The sequence below is a fragment of the Brachionichthys hirsutus genome, chromosome 10 (assembly GCF_040956055.1).
Source record: "Brachionichthys hirsutus isolate HB-005 chromosome 10, CSIRO-AGI_Bhir_v1, whole genome shotgun sequence".
Classification (NCBI taxonomy): domain Eukaryota; kingdom Metazoa; phylum Chordata; class Actinopteri; order Lophiiformes; family Brachionichthyidae; genus Brachionichthys; species Brachionichthys hirsutus.
Genome location: NC_090906.1, coordinates 13,622,303 through 13,637,569, shown reverse-complemented (window position 1 = coordinate 13,637,569; position 15,267 = coordinate 13,622,303). Strand labels below are relative to the sequence as shown.

Here is a 15,267-nt window from a genome sequence, read left to right as displayed (position 1 = left end):
ATACAGGAATGTGTGATCTATAAAATACGCTTATCGATCAGGAGAAGCTGCGCTGCTGCCTCGGCGTCCGTTCTGCTGCGTCACGCTGTCGTCATCTTCTCCAGGGCAGCGGAGGTCTGCACCGCGCGCTCGTACACGCACGCTCACCGCCCGCTCCGGGTAGTCGACGGAGCCGCTCAGGGTCACCAGGCCCGCTGGGTAGACAAGCCGTCTGATCCGGGAGCCCCTGCCGAGGAGGAGCCCCAGGAGCCCGGTGAAGACTCTCACTCTTCAGGTAGGTGTACAGTGGTACTTCTACTTACGAATGTCCCTACATCCGAAATTTTCAGGTTACGAAGTTTCTGAATGGGAAAATATTGCCTCTCGTTACGAAGGCGTTTCAGGCTACGAAGTCAAAAATAGCTGCTCGTAGCTGCTCTGCCATTGGCTATCGCCTAAAATCTGCCTGGCAACCCGTTGCGTATGCGTGTATCCCGGCATGCTACGTGTATCCCGGCATGCTACGTGTATCCCGGCATGCTACGTGTTTGTGTGTATGCAGCGAGAGAGAGAGAGAACCCACGTTATTCACAATGGACCCCAAAACAGGAGAAAAGAAGAGGAAGAGACTTATTCTGGCCATAGAAACAAAGAAAGAGATAATAGAAAGGTATGAAAAGGGGATGCGCTTGAGTGATCTCGCAAAAGAATATGGCCGTAATATATCCACAATCGGCACGATAATAAAACAAAAGGAAGCCCTAAAAGCTACGGTTCCTTCCAAAGGCCTCTCTGTCATTTCCAAGAGGCGGTCAGCAGCGAACGACGAGATGGAGAGGTTGTTGCTCATGTGGATAAAAGATAAAGAGATCGCTGGTGACACAGTGACGGAGGCCATAATTTGCGCAAAAGCAATCGCCATTTTTACCGACATAGCGAAGGAGGACACAGGCGAAGGAAATTCGGCACAAGGACCACACCCAGAGTTTAAGGCATCGCGTGGGTGGTTCGAGAAGTTTAAAAGGAGGACTGGACTTCACTCTGTTGTTCGCCATGGCGAGGCATCTAGCGCTGACCACGAAGCGGCCGCCGAATTTGTACAAACATTCACACAATTAATGATCGATGAGGACTACGGTGCACAGCAAGTTTTTAATTGTGATGAGACGGGCCTTTTTTGGAAAAAGATGCCACGCCGCACCTTCATTACAATGGAGGAGAAGAAAATGCCGGGCCACAAGCCTATGAAGGACCGCCTTACGCTCGCCCTTTGCGCCAATGCCAGCGGGGACTGCAAAATCAAGCCCCTGCTGGTGTACCACTCCGAAAATCCCAGAGCATTCAAGGCTCACAAAATAATAAAAGAAAAACTTAATGTGCTATGGAGGGCAAATGCCAAGGCCTGGGTCACCCGACAATATTTTGTTGAATGGGTTAATTTGGTTTTTGGCCCTGCTGTTAAGGGGTACCTAGAGGAGAACAATCTCCCCTACAAGTGCCTCCTCATTCTCGATAATGCCCCTGTCCACCCGCCCGGCCTTGAAGATGATATCCTGGAGGAGTTTTCGTTTATTAAGGTGCTGTACCTCCCACCTAACACCCCTCTATCCTCCAGCCCATGGACCAACAAGTCATTGCAAACTTTAAAAAACTCTACACAAAAAACCTGTTCAGGAGATGTTTTGACATCACTGAAAACACCCAGCTTACTCTTCGTGAGTTTTGGAAGGAGCACTTCGACATTGTTGTTTGTCTCAAGATGATCGACATGGCCTGGCAGGAGGTGACCACACGTAACCTTAATGCAGCTTGGACAAAGCTGTGGCCTGATGCAGTTGCCCCACTACATGTTGAGGGGCTCGAGGTGGACAGTGAAGTTGACCAAATTATTTCGCTGGGACAGGGCATGGGTCTTGAGGTGGATGAGGAGGACATCAACGAGCTGATTCAGGAGCACAACGAGGAGCTGTCCACGAAGGAGCTGCAGGAATTGGAGGCGATGCAGCACACCGCTGTGCAGGAGGAGTTCAGAGACGAGGAGGAGGAGGACGCAGCCATCATTCCATCAGCCCAAATTAAAGACATTTTAGCGAAATTCCATGAAGTCTCGGAATTTGTGGAAAAGAATCACCCGGAAAAAGTTCTGACAAGTCGGGCTATTGCTCACTATGATGACGTCTGCCTCGGACATTTCCGACAGATTGTCAAAAGCCGGCAAAAGCAGACGTCATTGGATCAGTACTTCAAGAAACGCGACGCAGGAAACACCGCAAAGGACCAGTAAACAAAGAGGACAAAAAATAACAGCTAAACGGTAAATTAATATTTTTATTATTTTCTTTATTCTTTGGATTTTTTACATGATGTGCCTCTCGTTTTATGTTTATTGTGCGGTAATCTAATTTTAGCGTGTATTTGTTTCATGTTCTGATGCGCTTTTATGTTTTAATAAAAAAATATCAAACTTTTGCGTGGCTTGGAACGGATTAGTGCATTTACATTCAAAACGTGTCTCTACTTACGAAGTTTTCACGTTACGAAGCTAGTCCCGGAACGGATTAAATTCGTAAGCTGAGGTACCACTGTAGGTGTCATTCCCGACCTGGACGATCCTCTGAACTTTGACCATGTTATAGGTGACCTGACAGCAATCTGTGTACGGCTTCACTAACTCTGAGGGAGGCGACGCTCCTCCAGGTGTCCCGCTTCGGATTCCACGCAAGGCTTCTGCTGAGGAGGAACCGAGTACAGCGACAGGTCGTCCAGGTGGGACGGGGGCCTGTCCAGGTGGGACGGGGGCCTGTCCAGGTGGGACGGGGGCCTGTCCAGGTGCGACGGGGCCACGTCCAGGTGGGACGGGGCCACGTCCAGGTGCGACGGGGCCACGTCCAGGTGCGACGGGGGCCTGTCCAGGTGGGACGGGGGCCTGTCCAGGTGCGACGGGGGCCTGTCCAGGTGGGACGGGGGCCTGTCCAGGTGCGACGGGGCCACGTCCAGGTGGGACGGGGCCACGTCCAGGTGCGACGGGGGCCACGTCCAGGTGGGACGGGGCCACGTCCAGGTGCGACGGGGGCCTGTCCAGGTGCGACGGGTGCCTGTCCAGGTGCGATGGAGCCACGTCCAGGTGCGACGGGGGCCTGTCCAGGTGGGACGGGGCCACGTCCAGGTGCGACAGGGGCCTGTCCAGGTGCGACGGGGGCCTGTCCAGGTGCGACGGGGCCACGTCCAGGTGCGACGGGGCCACGTCCAGGTGCGACGGGGGCCTGTCCAGGTGGGACGGGGACACGTCCAGGCCTGCTCCTCTGGATTTGTCTGCCTGATTGATCTGATTAATTACCCTCGCCGAAGAGGAGGCGAGGGTATTGCAATTGGGTGCGTTTGTCTGTCTGTCTGTCTGTCTGTTTGTTTGCTTGTCTGTCCGAGCGCATAACTCAAAAACTAGTAACCCAATCGACTTGAAATTTTTACACAAGCAAGGTTCTGTCTGTGGCTCGGTCCTCCCAGAGAATGGCGTTGATTCGGATCTGGATCCAGATTCTAGAATTATTTTTACATCTGGAATCGTGCCTGTGCTGTAAACTGCCACTTTAAGAGGGACACGAATGGCATGATGGGAAAAAGAGTCCAGAAGGAGTCTTGTAGTACGTTCCAGAGCAGCAAGCTAGAGCAGGTTTGGCCCCTCTTATCCGGAAGCCCTGTTTACTGTCTCACAAGATCCAATAGTCGATTGGAGGCGGGGTCTGCAGTCTCTGATTGTCTTTCTAGTTGGTTTATGAACTCTGCCTGTCTGCTGGAACTCGTCTACTGCCTGCCCACTTCTGATTTGTCTGCTGCAATCATTAAAGTTACGTTTCTGGATTCCCTTCTCCTTTTGTGCTTTTGGGTTCTCCCTGTCTGTGACCTGACAATATTCAAACATATAAATCAATGTATTTAATCTAATATTTATTGTTTCAAACCGCACAAGTCATATAAATTCCTTCTCTTTCACTTAAAATCCTATTTTTTTAAAATTAAATCAATTACATATGTAAAACTTTAAAGACTCAGAGTCGACTTTCAAAAATCTCCACATGTGTTGAAAGCTCTTTTCGAGGGATGGATGTGCACGTTATGCTGTGGGGGGAAAGATACAAACATGAAATGATTTGTTAACTCTAAGCAAGAAAAATATAAGAAAAACTAGACATTTGACGATGAGAATGATACCATTACTGTCACATCCTTTCTTAATGATGATGATGATGTTAATTTTTAGGCTTGTATCAAAATCATGATCTGTGATAACATTTAAATGTGTGTGGAGAAAACATATGGCATAAGGATAATTAGAATTGTTTTGACAATAAACCCTGAATCAGAACTTTAAATAAGATTAAAATGAACCCTTTTTTTGGAATTATCTTGACACACTTAATTTTCAAATACATCCAAACAAATCCACAAATCATGTCTAATATTTTGTATAATATGGAATGATATTAACACAGACGGGGTTTCATGAGGCTCTATGTAACGATGAAGAAACCCACCTTTCTCTCTTGCGCATCTCTTTAATAGTTTGAGGGAGGGGGTGTCCAAAGGTCTCTGGCAGGAAGAAAGCAGCAAAGGCAGACACAATACCCATGGTTCCAAATGTAATTTGGGGCAGGTACGTATAGTATGCACCTGTATAATTAGTATTGATTATTTAGAAGTAGGATAGATCCAGAAAAAAACAATACAATATAAAAATGCCAGACAAATGTACTCACTGAGACTTAACAGGAAAGGAGCAAAGCAGCTTCCCACTCTGGCCACTGTACTGCATGCTCCTGTCCCGGTGCTCCTGATGACTGTTGGGTAAAGCTCTGCTGTGTAAACATACATCAGGGCTGCTCCAGCGGTTATCGCAAATTTACCCAGCATCTCCAATGCCACAGCAATATAGGATACGCCTAGAAGGAAAAACATGTTATGTTGAAGAACAGAAAGAGGTGAAGAAGATGCCATCCATTCTCCAGAGCAGGGGTGCCGACACTTTTTCAGCATGCGAGCTACTTATAAAATGACCAAGTCACAAAGATCTACCCACTAAAAAAATGCTAAACATGGAATTATTTTCAAATATATTGAGGATTCTTTATTTACAGTGTATGCTGATGTACCCTGCTTAACCGCATGAGCCAATATTGCACAACACAATTTAATTAACTATGAATTGTCTTTGTATTTACATCAGTTTGGTTTGATGACTTGCATTGATTTCAATCAGCCAGTGATGCGTAGTCCGGAAGTCGCTGCTGACTCTACCTCAAGCACACTTCCAAATGTTCATCCGTCATGGTGGAACGGTGCTTGGACTGAATGATCTTCATGTGGGAAAAGGCTGACTCGCATAAATAAGTGGAGCGAGTAATGCAGGGAAGGAGGCAGCACATGTCCTCATGTTGGGGGACGTTTCCTCCAGAACTGTCCACAAGGTCTTGACTTCAGTTCGATGTCGGCTTGAAGAGTCAAAATCTCATTTTCCTCTCCAGAAGAGTTCAGGTGAAGCAGTGTTGATATCTCTGATGCGAGTGTATCAACATCAGCATCTTCCCGAAAAGGTTAGCACATGAATGTAGCGACTGGCTCCATCAAAGACAAGTCTTGAAAGCGATTGTCAAACAGTGAGAAACACTCACAATCTCGGATGTCCTTCCAGATTTGCTGGTTCCATCCTCAGCCGTGGCTCCACAGCGCCGTGTAACTGGACTTCTGGACAGCTGCAGAGCTTTGATTGAAGATAATATCTCTGCCTTATTTTTAAAGTGTCGGAACAATGGAGTCTGCTGCTTTAACGAATGCTTCTTTCACCATCTCTCCGTCTTGGAAGGACTTCTTGTTATTAATGATGACGTGACTCACGTAGAACGATGCCTCGGTGGCGGCTTTCGTGTTTGAAGTATGTTGCGTGAAAAATGACTGCTGTCCGGACAACTGGGATTTTAATTCATTAACTTTTCTTTTTCTCAGCTCGCTTTTCGGCAGAAAGTCGGTGTCGTATTTCCCATGAACAGTCCGAAAATGTCGCGACATCGTGAAAAAAGATTCCACCTCCCATTCCGTATGAAAATGATATGTTTTTGTCTTCTTACTCGGTCCAGCAATTTGGGTGGTGATAAACTTTCTTTCGTTTTAAAGAAAAAAGCGGAGATAACTCGTGACTAGCTTGCTAGTTTCGCTGCACATGTGCGGTGACCTAAAGGTCAGAAAAAACAAGTTGTCATCTGACTGGCTGCCGTGCATGTCAATCAAAAAATATGTCACACGATTGACCGACTTTACCTTCGCGATCGAAGTAATGGGCACCCCTGCTCCAGAAGATATATCAGCATGTCAATACATGTTTTACTGCTGACTCGTTTTTTACTTTGATTAAGAATCTCTAAGACTATATTTCTTGTCTCTGGCCAACTCGAACCCTAACTCTGTTCTAAACACCTGTTCATCCATAGATGCGATGAACGACAGTCCTACTGTAAGTGGAAAAAGCAAATCTGACTAAATGGTGATGCTGGAAATGTGATAAATTACCTGAAGACAATACACTTAAATATAATATAAATGCAGGATCCATCTGGAGGACCTTTTGGTTCTTCTGATGAACAGAATGAAATGAGGAGAATCTCTTCCTGTATGATTCGCTCTTCAGCAGAAACATATGCAGCATTTAGATATGGTCATTGCTGCTGTCACTTATTGCCGGAACTAATTTTCAGTGCCAGTCCTCTTATTTTAAGCAGTTCTTCAACCATAGAAAGCAACTGTATATATGTATATATGTGTGTGTGTGTGTGTTAAAAAAAAAGATAAAGGAGATGATTGAAATTCGAAGTGATGCTATTTAAAGAAGTATTGAAAAACTTGATGCGGTGATATCTTGGTCTAAGTTTCACTATCAAGGTTGTGTTTGATAAGGCATTATTGTGGCTGTGGCAATTATGTCTGGTTAAGGCAGACTAGCGGTTTGCAAAGGAATTGGGGAGAAGTAAAAAAAAAAAAAAAGCTTGTGCACAGGGAGTCAACTCCAGGAAGGGACAGGAGCGGAAAGGTTCACTCAATAATCACTTGATCAAAGTTCATACAGATTACAAAGTGTCACTCAGCATGTCATTACAAAGGTTGGGAGGGATATGGCTCCGTCTAGATTTAAAGGGGACATATTATGAAAAACGAACCTTTCCCATGTGTCTACACTGTTCTGGTGATTTTGGGTCCAAACCCAAAACAGCTAAATAAACCATCCAGTCAATCCTTCGTAGTTTGGGTAGGTCTATAATCACCTCCTGAAAGACGTCTGGAAGGGGAAACGTGCACATGCGTGCGTGCACATGCGTGCGTGCACATGCGTGCGTGCACATGCGTGCGTGCACATGCGTGCGTGGACGTCCCTGTGTCTGCGCTCTCTTCACCGTCATGGTGACGAGGGAGCTGAGCCGAAAGGCGAAGCTCTCCATTTACCGGTCGATCTCCGTTCCTGCCCTCACCTGAGGTCACGAGCTTTGGGGAGTGACCCAAAGAACAAAGTCCCGCGTAAAAGCATCTGAAATGAGCTTCTTCCGTAGGGTGACAATAGGAGGCTCTGGAGGGAGTGCGAGACGCGTCGTCAGAGCGCAGAGAATCTCCGCTCCTCTTATGCTGCTGGACCTGCGACCAGGGCCGTCAACAGACTTGCGCAATGACGCATAAACGAGGCGGAATGTGTGTGTGTAGACACTCACTCCTTGATTGTGCACTGCTTTCCCTCTGTCTCCTGCATGAGTCGAAGAAGAGGAGAGTGGATGAAGTTTACTTTTTGTGTTAATGTTCTGGCGAAAATTGGCAAAAATGTTTTTGTGTCCTAAAAGCCACCATGGTAGCGTGCATGCTCGCTATGAAAGTACTTTTAGAGCGTTTCTGATGGAGCTGATTGAGACAGAAATAACGGACGCTGTCCTGCAAGCATCTGTTTGCTATTTTGACGAAAGACTGGCACAGATATTTTATATAAGTGTCTGAGAACTGCGTGTAAAAGGGTGTAATATGTCACCTTAAGTCAGTGTTGAATGGAGCTAAAGACTACAAGTCTAACAAAAAGATCCGTGGGATGTGGAGTGCTGCATACAAGTACTTCTTCAGAGTCCCTGACCTAACATGGATGTGGAAGAAAGGTTCAGGGACAGGCTTTGGAATTGGAATTTTCCCACCGTATGCGAACCAAATAGACACAAGCAGAAGCTTCTGAGACAAATAATCATCATGGTCTTTCTTAGCCTGCATTGTGTGATCTTCCAAACATAATTTTGTCATCATTGGCTCAATTTGCATCCCTGACAGTGAAGAATACGCAAAGGAATAATAAATGGTTTTGAATGTGTCAATGTGCACTATTTTATACTGGCCATGGTGATTATCCGTGGACATTTCCGAAAAGTGTTTTAGATTTGTTTTTGTGAATCAGGTAAGTTTCATACTTTGTGGAACCAGTTGAATGAAATACAGTGACAGCGCTTCAGTGAGCAAGATGCAGATGACAGTCAGCCGCCGTGGGATGAATTTCACTGCCAGCCAGATGGAAACGTATGCTGGTAGTTCTATCACTGCTGAGATGAAGCAGCTGAGAAAGGGGTCCGCATGAAGGTGAGACGTGTTCAGAGATAAACCGTGATACCCAATCCTCACACTGAACCTGCTCAGACAAAGAGACACAATTATTCCACTGGAAATGTGTAACAGAACATAATGGCATTGGCAAAGATAACTTCACTCACTCATTTCATGTGAATTTCCTACTTCACTGCTTTTGAGCAAAAAACTATCATGCAAAATATGCTAATATCAAAACTAAAGTAATAAGTAGTAAGAAAAGGAATTGTATTGTTTATTGTCCACAAGAGAAACCCCATCTTGGGTAGAGAATATAATAGAAAGCCTTTATTGTCTTTGCATAGTGGCTATGCAAATAGGTGTATTACAGAGACTTAATGCCCAGTAAAATAACATATATTGTTAATTAATACTTTGGTTGAACTTGAGCCAAGCTGAATACTCACCACACCACACACACAATGATAGACGTGTTTCTGATAGTTCTTGTTTTCAGTAGGTGGAGGATATTAGAGTGTTTCTCAGGGTGTGTCTTTGTTCCATTGCCCTGCAAGACACGTTTAAGATGGATGGTCTATTAGTTGATAACACAAATACTAGTTGATTAATTTCCTTGAAATTTGATAGACAATTCTGGTGTCTGTGGCCCTGAGACGATTTGTCTACCAAGATACTCATTCCACGTGTGTGGAGAATTCCACCCCACCCGACAGTTGGCTACACAACTTATGTAAGACACTGGTGTGTGTTATCAATCTGATGAACATTTCACCACGCTGAGGAGTCAACGCATGCTTTCATAAAGGCTTAAGACCTACGTTCCCTCTAAGGTGTGCGCCTGTGCAATCGCGCCCTGCCCGCACATTCTCAGCGCACAAGAAAATCTATCCAGCGCATCAACATAAACGTATTAATTAATAATTATTATCCATTATCCATTCAATATCCAACCGCTTATTCCGTTATCGGGTCGCGGGCCAAGCTGGAGCCAATCCCAGCAGTCAATGGGCGAGAGGCGGGGGACACCCTGGACAAGCCGCCAGTTCATCGCAGGGCAACACAGAGACATACAACCAGCCACACACACACTCACACCTACGGGCAATTTAGTGTCACCAATCAGCCTAGGCTGCATGTTTCTGGTGGTGGGAGGAAGCCGGAGAACCCGGAGAGAACCCGGAGAGAACCCACGCAGACACGGGGAGAACATGCAAACTCCACACAGAATGGCCACAAGTCCGAGACGAACCTGCGACCATCTCGCAACAATGCTTACCACTGCGCCACCGGGCCGCCTAACTGATATTAGACCTAATCTAATTAATTCGCCCATTCGATACGGTTCACTTACGCTACGTAGCCAATCATGACATTGACAGTGCTTGCGTCTGTGCCCTGCCTATATACGCCGTGCAGGTTAGCTAGCAGGAGGTCAGTAAACCACAGTGCACCGCGGCGGAGTTAAGAGATGCGAATACAAACCCCGTATCATGGCGAAACAAACAGGTAGCGACACACCCACTCACCAAGCCAAAGTATAAAGGAAATGCAGTTCTTTTAAGATGGAATGGCTGTCGGAGTGTGTGCAAAGTGAAGAACAATCTGTGAAATTAGGTGAGATTTTTTCATTTTCGAGTGAGAAAGGTCTACTCTGCAAAACATGCAGCGATGCCAAAGTAGCAAGTGAGTTTTCAGAGGGGAAAATGTGGACTGAATGGAAGTTGGACTATCTCAAGCGTCACATTCAGCAGAAAAATCATTTAAAAGCTGTCGGAATTGTACGAAGACTCAAGATGGGACAGGGGATTGGTGCATTATTGCGGGAGAGCGCAAACGACCGAGAGAAAAGGAACGAGGTGTCACAGAACAAAATCGGACCCCCAGCAAGTTAAAATTCTCATTGACAATATTTTACTTGCCATCAAAATGAATGCATCGATGCTGTCAGTTCAACAAATCCACGATCACATGGCAAAGTATGTGAGTATACCAGAAACCTGGCGAAGCAAAAACTATGCATTTGAATTTGTGAACTCAATCAATGAGATGTGCAGAATGAGACTGAGTGTGAATGAGACTATGTACAGTATTAAAAATGCAGCCTGGCATACCCTGATAGTAGATGAGCGCACAGACATATCAGTACACAAAATGCTAGTTGTTAGAAAGCCCATATTATTAGTTTGGCGTTGCACGGCTCATAGACGCGTTTTAGCCAACAATTGTTAATTTCTGACGTAAATCGTCACATATCCCACGTTAGTGAACACACCATAGTTCTCCGACGCCTATGAATGCATCATCTCCGTGTGAAGCGTCGGAGCTGGAAAATAGCTTCTCTCCATACGATGACCACAGCATAATAAATTGACCTTAAGTTGGACATCTGTATCCGTGTCCTTTAATGGGGACACTCCTCCATCACACCTTGCCACTCTACACCACCTGCATTCCCGGAAGACAACCCTCTCTTCCTTTTATGGTCCTTCGAGCCGGAGTAGAGTATCAATCAAGGTATGGAACCCACAGATATCCAGCATGAACCTGAAACCCAACAAACTTCGCAGAGAGAGCGACACCCTCCAACCTACCTGCATGACTATGTGGTTGCAACTCTCCCTTCAGTGGCACAAACCCACACCACACAGCGGGCTCCCTCGTCCCAACATTCACACAGTAGGAAAACATGCTCATCTCTGAGGAGCTCCAGTTCCAGGTCCACACGGTCATCCCACTCAACCATGAGCAGGTTCCCCACACATGTTCTCTCTGAACTGGAAACAGCTCAGCTCGAAGAGCAAGCAAAGGAAATGGAGCTTCAGGAGTTACAGCAGCAAATGGAGGAGGATCAACACGTTGAAGATGAATTTCAGTGGCTTCGGACTCAAGCTAAAGAGGCCCAGCAGTTACAAGAGGAAGCCACTAGAAAGCAAGAGTCATTAGCCAGACAGAAAAGCGACGACAGCTAAAGAAAAGTGTGAACGAGCTGGAGTTAGCTAAGATGGTTACTTCTCTCCTTAAAGAGAAAACACAGGAACCTAATGACACCAAACCTTCCCCATGTCCATCATATTATGGCGAGGTAGGCCACCCTGTGTCTCCGTCCGCAGTGAATCCAACCCAGCCTCCAGCAGCTGTGGCCCAATCTCCAGTACTCCATGCAGTATCGCCACCATCACCCAGCGCGGCGTCACCCTCAGCACCTGCAGTGAGTCCAACCCAGCCTCCAGCACCTGTGGCCCAATCTCCAGTACTCCATGCAGTATCGCCACCATCACCCAGCGCGGCGTCACCCCAAGCACCTGTAGCTCTAACTCCAGCCCTACGCCTGGCTCCACCTCCTATGCAGTATCCATCACTTCCTCCACTGCTACATTCGGCTGTTCCCCCTGCAACGACCTCACGTCCCGATCATCCATTTCACCACCAATCCTGTTCAGCATTCACCTACCCAGCCCAGACAGCATCATGCTTTACTGCAGCTCTGCCTCAATCAGGCCCTCTTCAGCCACAGGCAGCCTTCTCATTCAATACCTCGTCCTATGGCATTCCTAAACCCATTATTCCCTCCTTCCAAAGTGGTAAAGAAAGCGACTTTACTTTATTGAAGATGCCGCTCGAAAACCTGTTGAACAACCAATTGCACCTGAACGAGCAGTACAAATATCAAGTGCTCCTTGGACACCTGAAGTTACAGAGTGTGCTCCAGCTAGCCAAGGTCTACATGCACGATCCAAGGCCATACACAATGGCCATGCAGGCTCTGCAAGACAAGTACGGTCAACCCCGTCAGCTCGTCCAAAGTGAACTGGGTGCTATCCTGAATGCCCCAGCCCTTAAGTTTGGAGACTCTGAAGCATTTGATGCATTTGCCTTATCCATCCAGTCGCTAGTGGGCTTGCTTAGGACCCTAGAGCAGTGTTTCCCAACCTTTTTTGAGCCGCGGCACATTTTTAACATTTACAAAGTCCTGCGGCACACCAACAAACAAAATGACACAAAATGACACTCTAACAGTACATATTAGATTAGATGAGCTTTATTATAATACATATAATTAATAATATAGTTTTTAATGTATTTATACTTAGTGGGAAACCTGGGGCTGTTTGGATGAACACAAAATGGATATCCTGCAGTAATGGTAGAAAGACACACACGAAGCTCTTCCTCATCAGCTCTCAGTCTCTCTGTTTTTAGTTTTTATTGCCGTCGAGCTTGAGAAGCTCAGCTCACACAGATATGTGGTTGAAAACGGGAGCAATGTCAGAATAGCTTTATTGGCTAGAATGGGGAATTCCGTGGCAACAGATAACCAGAAACTGTCCAAAGGAAGATCAGCAAAGTTTAGCTTTAAACCACCATCTTGTTTCAGTTCAATGTAGTGATGGGAATTCCGGCTCTTTTGGCTCCCAAGCGGCTCCTAAGATTTTTTGTTGTCGTTGGCTAAATTAATTTAATACCAAATCATGTGCATTGTGTAAAATTAGCTAATAATGTAAAAACATGCAATATATCAAATGTTGATTAAATGTCTTTATTTAAATCCTCTTTACACTGTTAGCTACAAAAAACATATTATATAATATAAAATTCAAAACCAAACCAAACACATCTCACAGAGAACAAGGTCAAATCTCTGCATGTAAATCTCTAACAACACAACAAGAAAACATAAATTTAAAAAGTGCAAAAGATAAAGCAGCATCCAGGTAACAGTTCTACTGTTTTACTAAAGAATGGTTAAAGAAAACCAAGTTGCTCAGCTTGGAGGGGCTGATCCTGTTTCTCCTTTCTGTTATGATCTGTCCTGTTTTGCTTCTCTCTGAGGGGACAGATGTTGCCACGATACAGTCTCTGTGTGTAAGACGTGGGTAGACTGGACACTTGGGGGTCTGCACTTCTTTGGATAAGCGGCTCCTCAAGATACGATCTTACTTGATTTTATTTTGCCTTTGTGTCAGCCACATTAAAATGTGTCCAGATTTTACTACGTTTTCTATCGCTCGTTTTTTCCCTTACCCTTTCTAGCGCGTCGTTTGTCTCTGGTCTAAAGTTCTCTCTCTCCCTGCCTCCCTTTCGTTTCGTCTGCTCGCTGTGCTGCATGTGTGTAACCCCCGCTCGTTGTCATCTCAGAAATGTCTGTTCTAGTGTTGTAGTTGAACTAGATGGCGTCTCAGTGTCCACCAGCACCACTGCCAAGAATCTGGGGGTAATCTTTGATCAGGACCTGTCCTTTCAGTCCCAGATAAAGCACGTTTCAAGGACTGCGTTCTTTCACCTTCGGAATATTTCAAAGGTCAGGCACCTACTAACCCGAAAAACCCGATGCAGAAAAAATATTCCATGCTTTTGTGACTTCCAGACTGGACTACTGCAACTCCTTACTGTCCGGCCGCCCAAAAAAGTATATTAAACATCTCCAGCTAATCCAGAATGCAGCAGCTCGTGTTCAAACGGGAACCAGACTGAGAGAACACATTTCCCCTGTTCTGGCGTCTCTGCATTGGCTTCCTGTTAGGGATCGGATTGAATATAAAATCCTTCTACTTACTTTTAAAGCCCTCACCAGCCAGGCCCCTCCTTACCTTACAGAGATGATTATCCCGTATTGCCCCACTAGAACCCTGCGGTCCCAAAATGCTGGCCTGCTCGTGGTTCCAAAATGTTCCAAGAGCAGACAGGGGGCGGAGCTTTCTGTTATCAAGCTCCTTTAATGTGGAATCAGCTCCCTGATTGGTTCGTGAGACAGACACCATCTCTATGTTCAAGAGTAGATTATAGACTTTCCTTTTTAACAAAGCTTATAACAAATCGATGCAGTAATCAGTATAATCAATATGCTGTCATTAGGCAGCACTGGTGGCTTAACATCATGACACACTGAGCTCCTCCCCCTTTATCTGGTTATTCATGTTATAAATATATGTCAGTAATCTCTCTCTCTCTCCCCTGTAGTCTTGTTCTCTCTCTCCCTCTGTTTGTCCCTCTCTCTCTTTCAGGTCCTTCTGTCCGTGGTGCTGCAGAACCTGGACCTGTGTCCCTCACCGCTGATGTCCACATCGCTAGCATTAGCATTTATAGCTTTATATCGCTAGCATTAGCATTTTGTTTTTGTCTGCTCCTGCTCTGTCTCGCTATCACTTCCCTATCCATCTCCTTGACTCGTCTCCGACCTGCCATTCTCTCTCTCTCTCTGTCTCTGTCTCTCAACCCAGCCGGTCAGACAGATGGCCGTCCACCATGAGCCTAGGTTCTGTCCAAGGTTTCTGCCCGTTAAAGGGAAGTTTTTCCTTGCCTCCGTTGCTCTTGTGGGTCAAGTTGGGTTCTGTGTTTCCCTGCAGGTCTTTCCCTGCTAATCCTGTAAAGTGCCTTGAGATGACTTTATGTTGTGATCTGGCGCTATATAAATAAAACTGAATTGAATTGAATTGAATTGGACACGCAGACGCCCACACGCATCTCGCCCAATCACGTTAGACTTTAACAGAATTTCTTTTGGCTCACAATCAGCTCCCAATGACGGGAACCGGCTCCTGTCGTTCACTTCAAAGTCTGAAGAGCGATCTACGGGCGGCACACACCCTTTATTACAGCACGGACACCCGACAAAGTTAATTAGGTGATATTAGAAACTGTAGGGCTTCGACACATCTACACACTTGCGCAGTTTGATTT

The 15,267-nt window shown here is 45.9% G+C and overlaps 1 protein-coding gene across 1 annotated transcript in view; it reads right to left on the bottom strand.

Moving 5' to 3' along the window:
• Positions 1-2,646: 2,646 nt before the first annotated feature.
• Positions 2,647-15,267, bottom strand: part of LOC137900357 (organic cation/carnitine transporter 2-like) — a 31,341-nt gene continuing 18,720 nt past the window's right edge. The window contains exons 7-12 of the mRNA XM_068744425.1: positions 9,036-9,136; positions 8,457-8,671; positions 4,734-4,916; positions 4,512-4,647; positions 3,027-3,242; positions 2,647-2,947 (exon numbers count right to left, since the gene is read on the bottom strand). Coding sequence (XP_068600526.1) covers positions 2,647-2,947; positions 3,027-3,242; positions 4,512-4,647; positions 4,734-4,916; positions 8,457-8,671; positions 9,036-9,136 — 1,152 coding nt within the window. The remainder of the gene's footprint in view (positions 2,948-3,026; positions 3,243-4,511; positions 4,648-4,733; positions 4,917-8,456; positions 8,672-9,035; positions 9,137-15,267) is intronic.